Below are 13,079 nucleotides of genomic sequence, written 5' to 3' on the forward strand. Positions count from 1 at the left end.
TTATATTTTTTATCTGTAGAGTATGTCAAGAGTAATAGTTCTAAGAATTGATTATTCAGCGTGTAACACTTGCAAAGATATGCCCTAATTATGAAAACAATTTATAATGCACAATAACAATTTTTGTCTGGTTTGATAGTATAAAAAGAAATACAGTAAAAAAGAGGAATGTTAAATTACACATACTTTTATTATAAAAAATAATACAATGAATTCTCCCTTCTTCATCATCATCTCCTTGGCTATATTATTATAATCTCTGACACAACAGAGATGTAGTATGCTTGTTTATTTTCTATGGTTTTTTCAGAGCGAAATCATTGCAAGAAACTGAACTGCAAGGGGTTAGTACTGGTCTTCTATTAGCGCTGATTAAATTAAATATTACTACTACAAAAATTAGTTCTTAACTGACATCTTGTGTTTCAGAAAGAAGTACACTTTGATTTGAACAACTTTTTATTTTGCTCCTTCTATGTATACGTGTCCATTGGACACAACTAACTGAGGAATAGAAAATATGGGCTAAGGGATTGCTCTTATTATTTGTATCTAGTACTGGCAGGAAATTAAAGGAATACGTCTACGATTAAACCACTTGATCCTGCAGGAGGATGCTACCACAATGTTTCCAAATGCGACTCACAATTAACCGTTCGATCCCTTTATACTTTTGGAAGGACAAGGAGTTTGTTAACGAGAACGTTTTTAACATTCTTCATGCAACCAAAGGGAATTCTAACTCATTTTCACAAATTTTTTAAACGGATATTTGGCTTCAGCGAAATCAGATCGTTTACAAAAATATTATTTAAACCGTAATATCCTCTTAATAAACTAATTTTTCTGAACTATTTTGCTAAATTCAAATACTTTCTCCAAGAAATCATTTTTTTCTGAAAATCAAATACTTCAATATCACACTGCTAACAACATTCAGTCAAAGTCATTGCCCTCTCCGAGTCATAGGAGAAATAGTAAAGTAATATCGACTTCTGAATGTCCAAATACCTAATCAGGATCAACCGCAACTGTAGCGACATCGAAAAGGAGAAAATACATTGGAATCTCATTTATCCAAACGATTCGGCTAATTAGTGGTATGCAACGAGACGGCGAGAATCCCGAGACAAACTTTTATTAAGGGATGACATACACCTAGATAAGCAAAAATAATTTATTTACCTTTAAAGAGTCTTTTCTAATAATTCTATTGAAAAGTTCATAAAGATAAGCACAATCTACTTAGCTTGAATATCTTCGGAATTAGAAACATGATTGACTCGAAATCCGTTATTTTGGACATATGTATTTCGTATTTGTCACAGGATCTTTAAAACTTTCTTAATAGCAAAAAATGAACGATTCTTCGGGACTAAAATCGTATTTTTCCACTTGAAAAAATTCTTCGTCTTAAAAATCAATGCCAGATACTACTCGCATCCATTTAGTTGAAATTAGTATTTCGTTTCGTTCTTCAGTGTTTCTGATAGAGCAATTCTGTTAGATATCCAATGTCTTTCGGAATTTTTCGATGAAATTTTCTGCGATCACAGTTCGAACTACGTACTTTTGTTTGCCGATAACAATGTTTTGATAAAATTATGTACAGGGAGAAAGATCTCGATCGTCCGAGGACGAATTAACAAATAATTTTCGTCTTTTTTCGTGTTTTAGTTTCTAGGTGTATGGGGTCCCATAACGTGGTATGATTTAGCAACCCTAGGCTCGACGAGGTGTTTAATATCCCGCGAAGGTGCCGGTCGGCCGAGGAACGTCAAAACGGGGGTTCCCGTCGTAGGAAACCTGCGCGCTGAACCCGTGCTTCCAATCGGCCGTGTACCGGACGATCTGCATTCTTCCATCCGGAAGTTGAACTCTGTACTCTCCACGAACAATGTCCCCATCACTGATGGCGTTGTGGGAGTAGTCGTTACCGAACGCGTCCTCCTTCACCGCATAGTTAAAGTCGAACGGCATGCCTGGCTCATGGTGGTGGTGGTCATGCTATAACAAATTGTTATACTTCATTCGTCTGAGCTGCGCTTCTTGAAATTATAATAATATCTAATTATAATAATATCTATAAGATGAGCTTGATACTCACACCACCAGGAGTGGGGCCAGTCGGTGTACCATATTCAGGGAATTCCGGTGTGGGTCTTGAGCCCGAAGGTGGGTACCCTGTGCCAGGGGTTGGTCTCGTTGACGGGAACTTCGTGGTCGGTTTGGGACTATTAAAAGGTCTGGTTGGATAAGGCGTCGTCGTCGAAAACGGTCGTCTCGTGGTGGTCGGTTTTGGGAATGGTATCCCTGGCGTGTCGTAATTGTATCCTTTCGTTGGCTCAGGTGGCAAGTATGTGTTGCGTCTGGTTCCCGGTGGTAGATCGCAGATCACGTGGACCACCGCCATGCAGAGTATTGTGATCTGCAAATAAAATAAACGTCAATCCAATGATCATTATAAAACACGCAAGAATAGGGCACATTGTCACAAGGGTGGTAAAAGGAATCTTGAGTGATCGTTTAACTAGCTTTAAATATGTCCAAATTGTTAATATTTACTGACGCAAATAGCGTGTTATAGTAGTAGTTATAAAGTAGTTAAAGTAGTTAAGTAGTACTACTTATAAAGTAGTTAATATAAGTAGTAGTAGTTATTAAGTAGTACTACTTATAAAGTAGTTAATAAGAGTAGTAGTAGTTATTAAGTAGTACTACTTATAAAGTAGTTAATAAGAGTAGTAGTAGTTATTAAGTACTACTACTTATAAAGTAGTTAATAAGTATTAGTAGTTATTAAGTAGTACTACCTATAAAGTAGTTAATAAGTAGTAGTAGTTATTAAGTACTACTACTTATAAAGTAGTTAATAAGTAGTAGTAGTTATTAAGTACTACTACTTATAAAGTAGTTAATAAGTAGTAGTAGTTATTAAGTACTACTACTTATAAAGTAGTTAATAAGTAGTAGTAGTTATTAAGTAGTACTACTTATAAAGTAGTTAATAAGTAGTAGTAGTTATTAAGTAGTACTACTTATAAAGTAGTTAATAAGTAGTAGTAGTTATTAAGTACTACTACTTATAAAGTAGTGATTCCTCTATACATATAGACGGGTTGAATGAGGGAAAAGCTGGTATTTAGTATATTTTGAAAAATATATTATAGAAGATATGTTAATAATTCTGATGATCGTAGGCCGTTACTTGCAGTGTTTTACCTGTAAATAAAATTCTTTTAGCAATAAAACATAGAAAAATAACTATGATTCTTTTATAATCTCCGCGTTATTTTCAAATCGTGCTAGCACACAAAATATTGAATACAGTAATTATAGTAAAATTGTTTGAAGTTGATGAACAAATTAATGTTACTCATATAATGTTAAAATGTTGTGATATAAGTTTATCTAAAGAGTAATTGTCGACTTCAATATTACCACATTAAAGCAGTATTTGAAATGTGAATGGATCATTAATACTTTCATATAAACACTGCATACTATGACAATTTCATTTCATGTTACCTCAACAGAATACTTGAAAAATTAGCTGAAGTCCGCCGCGGCTGGCGCGACTGTGGTACCATCTACGGTGGTGGACTTATGGTGGGCAATTGGGTTCCTTGCTCGTCATGTTTTACTAATACTTACCCGAGGAGTCGAAGTCGCCTCTAAAAGTTGGCACAAAGTGTCTCTACTTGTTCTTATCGGACACTATGGCTGTCCTTGTCTTATACATTTAGTTCACAAACCCATAGATGGCGCCACTAATTCAAAATGTAGTTCCACCCAGCAATTAATTCTTACTGCAATTTACGAACATTATTTTAAAGTATTAATATTGTAGCCAATAATTATTTGTTTTCTAAATTAATTTTTGCCATATGATATTATAATTTTATAAATTCCGTATGTTATTAAAACTTAATAAATAGAGTATATATATAATAAAATAGAGTAATATAAGTAGAATATATATATATATATAATAGAGTAATATAATAGAGTATTTATATAATAAAATAGAGTAACTCGTATATTATTAATTATTAATAACATTAATATTTTACTGTTGCTATAATTTGGAATTGGATTAAGATTTCTGCTTATGACACAATTCAAAATTTAATTAAATTTACGATGAGAATATTGAACGCAAGTTTAATTCCCTATTACTCCAATTTAAAATTGCATTAGAATTTGATATTAATAAAATTCAAAATACAATTAAAACCTGCTATCGCTTAATTTATTCGAAATTAACAAAAATCCTATTATTAAAATTCAAAATTGGCATCACATGTTTTTTATTAATCACATGTTCAATTTATCGTTGCTATAATTTAAAGTTCCACTAAAATTTCCTGTTAATATAATTTAATATTGACCATAATTTATTATATATATATATATTATTATTTATATATTATATATATTATTATTTATATATTATATATATTATTATTTATATATTATATATATTATTATATATATTATTATTATTATAATATATAATATTACCATAATTTAGAATTTATTCAAAAATAACCAAAATCCCGTTACTAAAATTGAGAATTGTCTGTAAATGCAATACAATGTTGGTACTAATTACGATTTCAATTCCCTGCGATTCAAACAGATTAAATTGGAATTTCATCTCCACGCCCGCCATTATGGTGAACAGAGTGTCGCGTTCAGGTGAAGATGACACTATGAATCGATGGAACGGGGACAAATTTCGCACGCATGTTCGGATGCACAGCCGTCAACGAGGGGACAAGACAGAAATGAGGCGGAAGGCGTGTAATTAAGTCGTTGCGAAACTATTGTAAATAAGCGTCGCATGCTCAGAGCGAAAAAACTCCACGCAATTATCCCTCGCGTCGACTAACTAACCACAATGATTGCTCGTTGCAACAGCTTTTTAGTGCAACGATTCATTTTTCTTTCTCATTCAACGTTATCAAATACAATTTGCCAACAACAATGAATTTTGTATTCATTAAATTCGTGGGACCGCAAAATAATTTTTACAATACCATATACATATTTATTAGAACTCGCTGGTAGATTTTCATTAATAATACGAAAGTTATGCTAATAATATAAAGTTTGATCTAAAATAACTCGTTAACGTACACATTTTTTTCATTTCACAACTTTACCGCCATAATGCAATTTAAATTGTTTAATGGAAGAACAAATAAATATCGTATGTATACGGCACATTCAAAGAATTATAAATAATCGAGTATATGCACGAACATGTCCTGAATGTTTATTTTTACATAAAAGACAACGTATAAATGATCTAGAATTAATATCAGCCTACAGAAATCGATAATTTGTTACAACAAATTTTAACGTTGACATGTTGTATTCAATGCAATTTTTATTTTAACGAGCACAAGACAACGGAATTACTCCCAATAATTACTCACAACAGCGACCAATAATTCCCATTAATTTCCCAATAATGATTATTTGAGAGTCCGGTTTCAAATAATCGTGTCCAAACGCGTTGTCTCGCGAAACGTAACACCGAGAAAGCTAATTACGTCAAGACCAGCAAATTATGCATTCCTATGGCGTACTTCTAATGAAGATGTGCCCGTGCGAATTCAAATGTATGCCAATTTTTTTCCTGAATTTCCACACGCACCGACAGAATTAAGTACGTATACGCGGCGACTAAATAAAACGGAGAAAGTGTTGCCACACACACAGAACTCGTTAGAATCCCGAAGGAAATGGGGAAAATCATGAGCGGAATTTCGGTGCGACACCATTTCCCATTGGAAACGTGCCAAGACGTCGTGTAACGAACAAAATCAATTTTTTCGTTATCAAAGTGCACATTAAAATAAATTATTGAAACACGTTGCGATCAAGATCGAATTTTTATTTATTAGCCAGCGAATGTTAAATTAAATTATATGTGGAAATTTAGTGGACTCGTAATGATATATGTTAAAATATATAACTAATACGCGTTGTATTATTAGTTATACTATTGTATTATTATTATATATTTATTTATTATTATTATATTATTTTATATCTTTTTAAAATAAATTAAAATAAATTAAAATTATTATTTTATATTTATTTATTTTAAATAAATTAAAATTAAATGTTTTATTATTATATTATTGTATTATTGTATTATCAGTTATATATAAAATATATAACTAATACGCGTAAGAATTAAGGCTCACGTGTTATAAATTATACATTAGAATGTATTCAATTAGGAATAACACGTTAGATAATTATGAGAGTATATTACATCAAGAATATGTTACAATAAAGATACTAGAATATAGTAAATTAATAAAATTACATGTTAGAATTTAAAGAAGTTAAATTAATTAATTACATATTAGAATCCGTTAAATTACGAATAATATGTTAAATAGCATATAAAAATATATTACATTAAGAATGATATGTCAAATTTCAGATTAGAATACGTTAACTTAATTAAGAATAATACATTCGGATAGTCTATTAAAACATGTTAAACGAAGACTGATATGTTAAGTAATATATTAAAATATGTATATTAAATTAAGACTGCCGTGTTAAATTGCAAATTAGAATATATCTAATTAAGAATGCATTTTAAATAATATAGTAGAGAATAATATTAAATGAAGAATATGTAACATGTTCAAATATACAATTAGATTTAGAATGATATATTGAATAATAGAGTAGAATACATTAATTGAAGAATGATAAGTTTACATTCCACATTTGAATATATCAAACTAAGAATGACACAACAAATAATGTATTACAATATAACAAGTGAATAATGATATATTAAAAAATATGGTAAATTATATTAAACGAAAATTCAGATTAAATGGGTCGGAATAATTATTTTGTCGAATCTTTTGTTTGGAACAAGTAGAATGATGCTGGGAGTATACAGGGTGTCTCGCGTGTCCTAGCATAATCTCATAATGAGGGACGTTACATGATCCCCTTTATGCAATATAATCATAAAGTCCGAAGGAAAGCTCGCAGGATATACGACCGACAATCGCGTCAACGCAGCAGGATAAGCAGTTTTGCTCATGGTCGCGTCTTGAAGGACCCCCGAAGCGTACAATATATCTGCGAGCGACGTTTTTATCGTCATCGTACGCGAACCCCGGGCCCATTACGACCACAAAAGGACGTTACATTGTGATAACGAGAACGTTAGAGGGGACCGCTTATATGAATTCGTAATTAATCGTTATTACCCTGCCCCCCTGCCGGGACGGTCCCTTCTTCCAGGCATTTTATTTTCCGCGTGGAATCGCGGCGATGTACAATTGCATCTTCGCGAGCGACGCGACTCGCATGGAAACTGCAGTCCTTGGTCCTACGATCTAAAAGTGACTTGCATCACTTTCGCTGTGGCAATGAACGTTGAACAATAACCGCAGGAACAATGGGGAATTTTTCTACAGTTAGTAAATTTAAATGAGCGACGAACGGGCTGCTTAACATTCCGAGATCCCCGATTATTTCGCAAGCCTGCCGGTTTCTTTTTCTCTTTGCGGCGGCCGCGAAAATCACCAAAATCCTGTGTGGACAATATTTCACGTTCTTCGCGACTCTGAGGGAATCATTTGGGTTCGTTGACGGAAAAATTGATAAATTAAGCTGGATAGATTTAAGCAAAACTCATATTTCTCTAAATACGAATCTTAGTAGAATATATTATTATATTAGAATTTTTTATATATATATAGAATATTCTAATATATAATTCTAATATATATATATAATATTCTAATATATAAAAAATATATATATATATATATATATTAGAATTATATATTAGAATATTATCTTTAATGCAATTTATTGCAATACATTAGCTAATACATTACCCTAAATTTAATATCTTTTACTATGTACATTATCCAATATACATATAGTTTTTCTTCATTTTATATGTTTTAATATATTATTTACTATATAATTTGATCATTTATTATACTGTTTGCTATATTATTTGAAAATTAATATATTTTAATATATTATGTATAATACATGCATCATTTTTAATTCAATCTTTTCTAATACATTGTTTATCATATTTTCTGCTATCATTTTCAAGTTAATATATAATATGTATGTGTTCTAATATATTGATCGCTAAACATATCGTTTGTTATATTTATTTCAACTTAATACGTATTTATATATTATATAAACTATCATTTCTAATTTACTGTGCTGCAACACATTGTTCAATGTATTGCTTACTATATCATTTTCAATTTAATATATTTTAACACATTATTTAATATATCACTTTCAATTTAATCTCCTCGAATGCATCATTTAAATGATATTAATGACATTAATTAATACATTATCCTCAACTCAATATTTTGTTATGTATTATGCAACACATCATTTTTAATTGAATGTGTTCAGGTATATTGTCTATTACATTATTTTTAATTTATGTTTAAATACGTTATATGCAATACGTCATTTTTGATTTAATGTTTTCTGGCATATTGTTTATTACATTATTTTCGAGTTATATTTTAATACGTTATATACGTAATACATTATTTTTAATTTAATGTATCTAATACACTGTTTACAACATTATTTTTAATTTATGTTTTAGTACATTGTTTGATATACAATTTTCAATTTGATAGGTTTTAATACATTAGTTGGCATACGATTTTAAATTTATAATATAATTTATAATATAATATAATTTAATTTATAATATATAATATAATAATACATTCCTTAACGTCATTGTTGATCGAATATGCCACGCATAAATTGGTAAAATTTCGTAAAGCATAAACGAAGAGTTTACGAAGGCTGGCGCACAGTAAATTTTCTAATTAATTGTTGGTTCTCGTTGGGCTCGCGAACGGAAAGGCGTTGATTCGCAGGAAAACCGTGAACTTTACTATCAAAGCATGAACCGCGGAGATTCCTGTGTCATTCCCGGGAAACACACTATTCCCTCCAGCCGTCTAATTATTATAATTAATTACAGCCTCCCAACCGGCGTGCCTCGTGACGCATAAATCTCGATTCACGCGTGCGGTGGGGAGAGGTGTCAACAAATTATCGCGAGTATTCCCTCCGTATTCTACGATTAATCAGTAGAGGCATGAATCACACCGATAGTAATTGATTTATCGGTCAGCGCGCGTTTCTCAGTCCTCTTTGGCGATTACGTCTCTCTCTCTCTCTCTCTCTCTCTCTCTCTCTCTCTCTCTCTCTCCCTCTCTCTACTCAAGCGTTAAATACTTATTCGGTGGAGACTTTTCATTTTCGAGACAAGGAAATCGATTTTTTTGGGATTTGTCTTTTATTCTTGTACCATTCGGAATAACATTGTTTTAGCATTAACGGAACTGTAACAATTGTGATAATAATTACAAGTAATAACTGTGTAATTTCTATTGGAGTTTAATTGTTTTTGTAATTATGGTTTTCATTATATCACTGTTTTTGAAGTGTAATTACAGGAAAGCTACGTGGACGATATTTATGAAAATTTACAGATGTCAACAATAGACAGTCTGCTACTAGCTATTGTTATCGTTATGTTGTTAAATTAATTTTTTACATTTTATTTAAAGCGATCGAGCGTGTTGAGAAGCATAGAGAAGATTGAACGCTTTTATGAAAACTTCCCTCAATTTTACTAAGAAATTTTAATAACAAATTGTCCAAGGAAAATTTCACACATAGTTGTTATCAAGGTGCTTATAATCTCACTTTTTCTAAAATTTTCAGATTAACTTCCAGTAAAAAATAGAAAACGTTAAACGAACCGAGAGGATGCAAAATTGAGGATGCAGAAATTAAAAACATGAAATTTTTTCTACATAATAATATCCAAAAATTCTGAAAAAATGTTAACACTTCCTATTTTTCGATTTAGTAAAAAGTCAAAAACATTAAGCGACTCGAGGGGATGAAGATCTGGATCGAGGATGCAGACATTAAAAACATGAAACTTTTACTATATAATAATATCCAAAAATTTTGAAAAAATGTTGACACTATCTACACAACAAGATACATATTAGATAATTTTCTCAGATTTCTTAATCAAAAACAGTTTCAGCAAAAAATCGAAAACTTCAAGCGACTCGAGGGGATGGAAATCCGGACATCGAGAATCTACAAGACGAAACCATGAAATTTCTTCTGCACAGAGAAATCCAAAAATTCTGAAAAAATCTTGACACTTCCTACGTACCGAGACACGTATCAGATAATGTTCTCCGATTTTACGATTAACCACCGTCGCAGCGAAAAATGAAAAGCACCGGCGAATTTGTGAGAAAGTAAAGGATCACTAACCTGAAGGTAAAACATGTTCGCAGTCCAGCCAGAGTCCCAGAAACGAAACTCGCGCACCGTTTCTTTTTTCGGCGAGTGCACTGCGTGAAAACAGAGAATCAGAAATTCGATGGTGCGTTTGAAAACCGCAAGGGCGAGGGAGGGGCTCGAGACACAGTAATTTCTCCCTAATTCGCGCTCGGAATGCACACGAAAATGGACAATTTGGGAAAAGGAGGTACGATTGTTCGAGCTTTGCTTCGAATAGCATTGCTTTTTGAATAATCGTATCTCCTATTCCCAAATTGTCCATTTTCGTGCGCAATCCGAGCGCGAATTCGGGAGAAATTACTGCATTCGCGCGGAGGGTTGGGGAGGGAATTCCGTTCGATAGATCACCGCGGACCGGTTGGAAGATCCGCGGTGTTCTTTGCGACACAGAGGGTTGAATAGACCTCGACGACATTTCACGGCTAACCACACCCTGGCTGCGGCGCGATTGTTCATCGAATTGCATGCATGCGCACCACTCCCAGCTGGGAATCACGGAACTTCGTTCGTTCCCTGAATCCCTCGACGGTGTGCACATCTTCTGCGACTCGCTCGACTGACCGTTCACTCCGCAACGATCCGTCCCACCAATTTTCATAATGCTCGCGTTCGGGTTTACATAAGCGAGCAGATGATCCGTGCCGCCGAGGCCGGTCGAACCGTCCCGTTACGGCGGCAATCATTATTTCGGCTAAGTATAGTCGTCTCGATAGTCGAGGAGATCGTCGGCCAGGAATTTACGGGCTTGTAATGCCGGTGTTGTTACAACCGGTAGACAAGCCATTCCCTCGTGATTTAGCGGCGATTATGCTTCTATTTTCTGAGGGAGGACGCGAGAATCAATTTCCGTTTTTATAGCGCTTTAAATGGCCGAGTTGGATTCGATCATTCAGCGGCTACCTTTTTTAATATAATTATTCGACTGCGGATCTTTATGCGAAATAAAAATTGGCCAAGATAATTGTAAGAAACAGCAATTAGAAATAAATTGGTTTCTTTTTTATTATTTTGATTAGTTGCAAATAGGGCGACAGCGTTATTTAATTCTTCGTGTGTCTTCACAATTTTATATTCCAGCTACGTATTCTTGCTATAAATTCATAAAATCCGCGATCTAGTAATTATGGTTTTATATAGGATTTATGGTTGTTCGGTTACTTGTTTGATAACGTGTTCTATCGAGTAGCTTTTAAAGAACTTTTACTAGTGGAATTCTAACTTTTGATTAAGATGGCTACTTGACATCAAACTCCATATGCAAGTACTTCATACTAACACAGGGATATGCTGCTTAAAATTTTCCCAATTTTCCAATTAAATCCAGGAAAATATTTCGATGACCGTTTTGCAAGCATTTAAAATTGAAGGAGCTTTGCAAATATACTCGTAACTTGTAAACAAAAATTTATTTCAGCTGCAATTTACCAGAAGGATATTTTAAATTATCATGTGTCAAAGTAGTTGACAAATAAAAAAATTCTATCCATTTAAGAAAAAATTTGTTTGTGCTGAAATTTGCCACAAAGATACTCCAAACAACCCTGTCAACCTAGTTAAAAGATAAACAATTTTTGTCAACTAATTGCACTGTAAACAAAATTTGAAATAGTTTTAATTTGACGATCATCACAAAGCAGAGTAAAGAACTAGTATTTTTACAAATTTTCTTTTAACTTTAGAAAAATAAGCACTTCGTAGCTTGAAGAGTGCTTCAAGCTATCTCGTTAATATAGTTAAAAAAAAAATAAAAAGATTTTGTACAGGCATCACACGATATAAAAGTCCAAAAAATTTGAAATTTATAATTTCAAATGTCGCATAGTCTAGCTACGTAAATCGAACAAAGGACTTCCAAGAAAAATGTTTTTGTTCTCAAGAAAAATTTGTTTAAAATGAAACTTCCAAAAATCGGCCTTTTCCGAGGGACCTGCATACGTCTACACCATCCTCTGTGCCAATTGAAAAAGGCACACTGTCCAGGTTAATTAATTCCAACTACCTCTCCGTAGGGATCGACATCTCTAACCAAAGTCCACGAAATCTCCAGGAGTCACAGAAGAGTACCGTCGTCCTCCACAACAAAAATCACTTGATCAAGAAGAAAGAATGAAGAGTAAAAAAAAAGAAGAAGACTGATACATCGGTCGCACAGAGAACGAGGATTGCACCGCGAGTTTAGCACCAGGGGTTGGTTGGCCGGCCTCGGTCGCCTAAGTCCCGTACTACGGGGTTCTCTCCCGGCGGTTATGGGGGTCGTGGCTTACGTCGAATGCACGGATAAACGGGGTCAGATGGGGGGCACGTGTCCCGTCGGTTACAAATATCGTTACACTCCGGCACGGCTGTGAATAAAGTCGGTACGTAACTGCTCGGCATGCTGGCAGGTTGGGTTTATATAGCGTGGCTCTAATAAGATGATACCTGAACGCGTTGGGACCGGGGGCCCCTCTGTACGGAAAAGGAGGGAGGTTGGATGATGCGCGTTGCCTTGTTTCGCATTACCTTGCCTCACCTTGCCTTAGAACCTTGCTGGGACCGACCTGCACGTGGCCAGTACTATCTCTTGCCCATCGGATCGGGCCCATTTGCGCCGGGACTTCGTCGTTCTATTGCTACGAATCAGAAATGAACTTTTAATCGGGACACTATTTCACCAGATTTTTTATTTACTTTTGGGACCGAGAATT

At 33.6% G+C, this 13,079-nt stretch overlaps 1 protein-coding gene across 1 annotated transcript; it reads right to left on the minus strand.

Annotated features, from left to right (window-relative positions):
• Window positions 1-171: 171 nt before the first annotated feature.
• LOC117224017 (uncharacterized) lies at window positions 172-12,745 on the minus strand. Its single transcript, XM_033476666.2, has 4 exons — window positions 12,657-12,745; window positions 10,363-10,442; window positions 2,108-2,428; window positions 172-2,007 (listed from the first exon to the last, which is right to left on the minus strand). The coding sequence occupies exons 2-4, from the start codon at window positions 10,375-10,377 to the stop codon at window positions 1,741-1,743; spliced, it is 603 nt and encodes a 200-aa protein (XP_033332557.1). The 5' UTR covers window positions 10,378-10,442; window positions 12,657-12,745; the 3' UTR covers window positions 172-1,740.
• Window positions 12,746-13,079: the final 334 nt, after the last annotated feature.

The sequence above is a fragment of the Megalopta genalis genome, chromosome 5, assembly GCF_051020955.1.
Source record: "Megalopta genalis isolate 19385.01 chromosome 5, iyMegGena1_principal, whole genome shotgun sequence".
NCBI classification, from domain to species: Eukaryota; Metazoa; Arthropoda; class Insecta; order Hymenoptera; family Halictidae; genus Megalopta; species Megalopta genalis.

Excerpts from the sequence above, each read along its gene's own strand:
- LOC117224017 (XM_033476666.2), bottom strand. Across the intron at positions 2,008-2,107 it reads CTGGCCCCACTCCTGGTGGT|CATGACCACCACCACCATGA; the intron begins GTGAGTATCAAG and ends AATTTGTTATAG.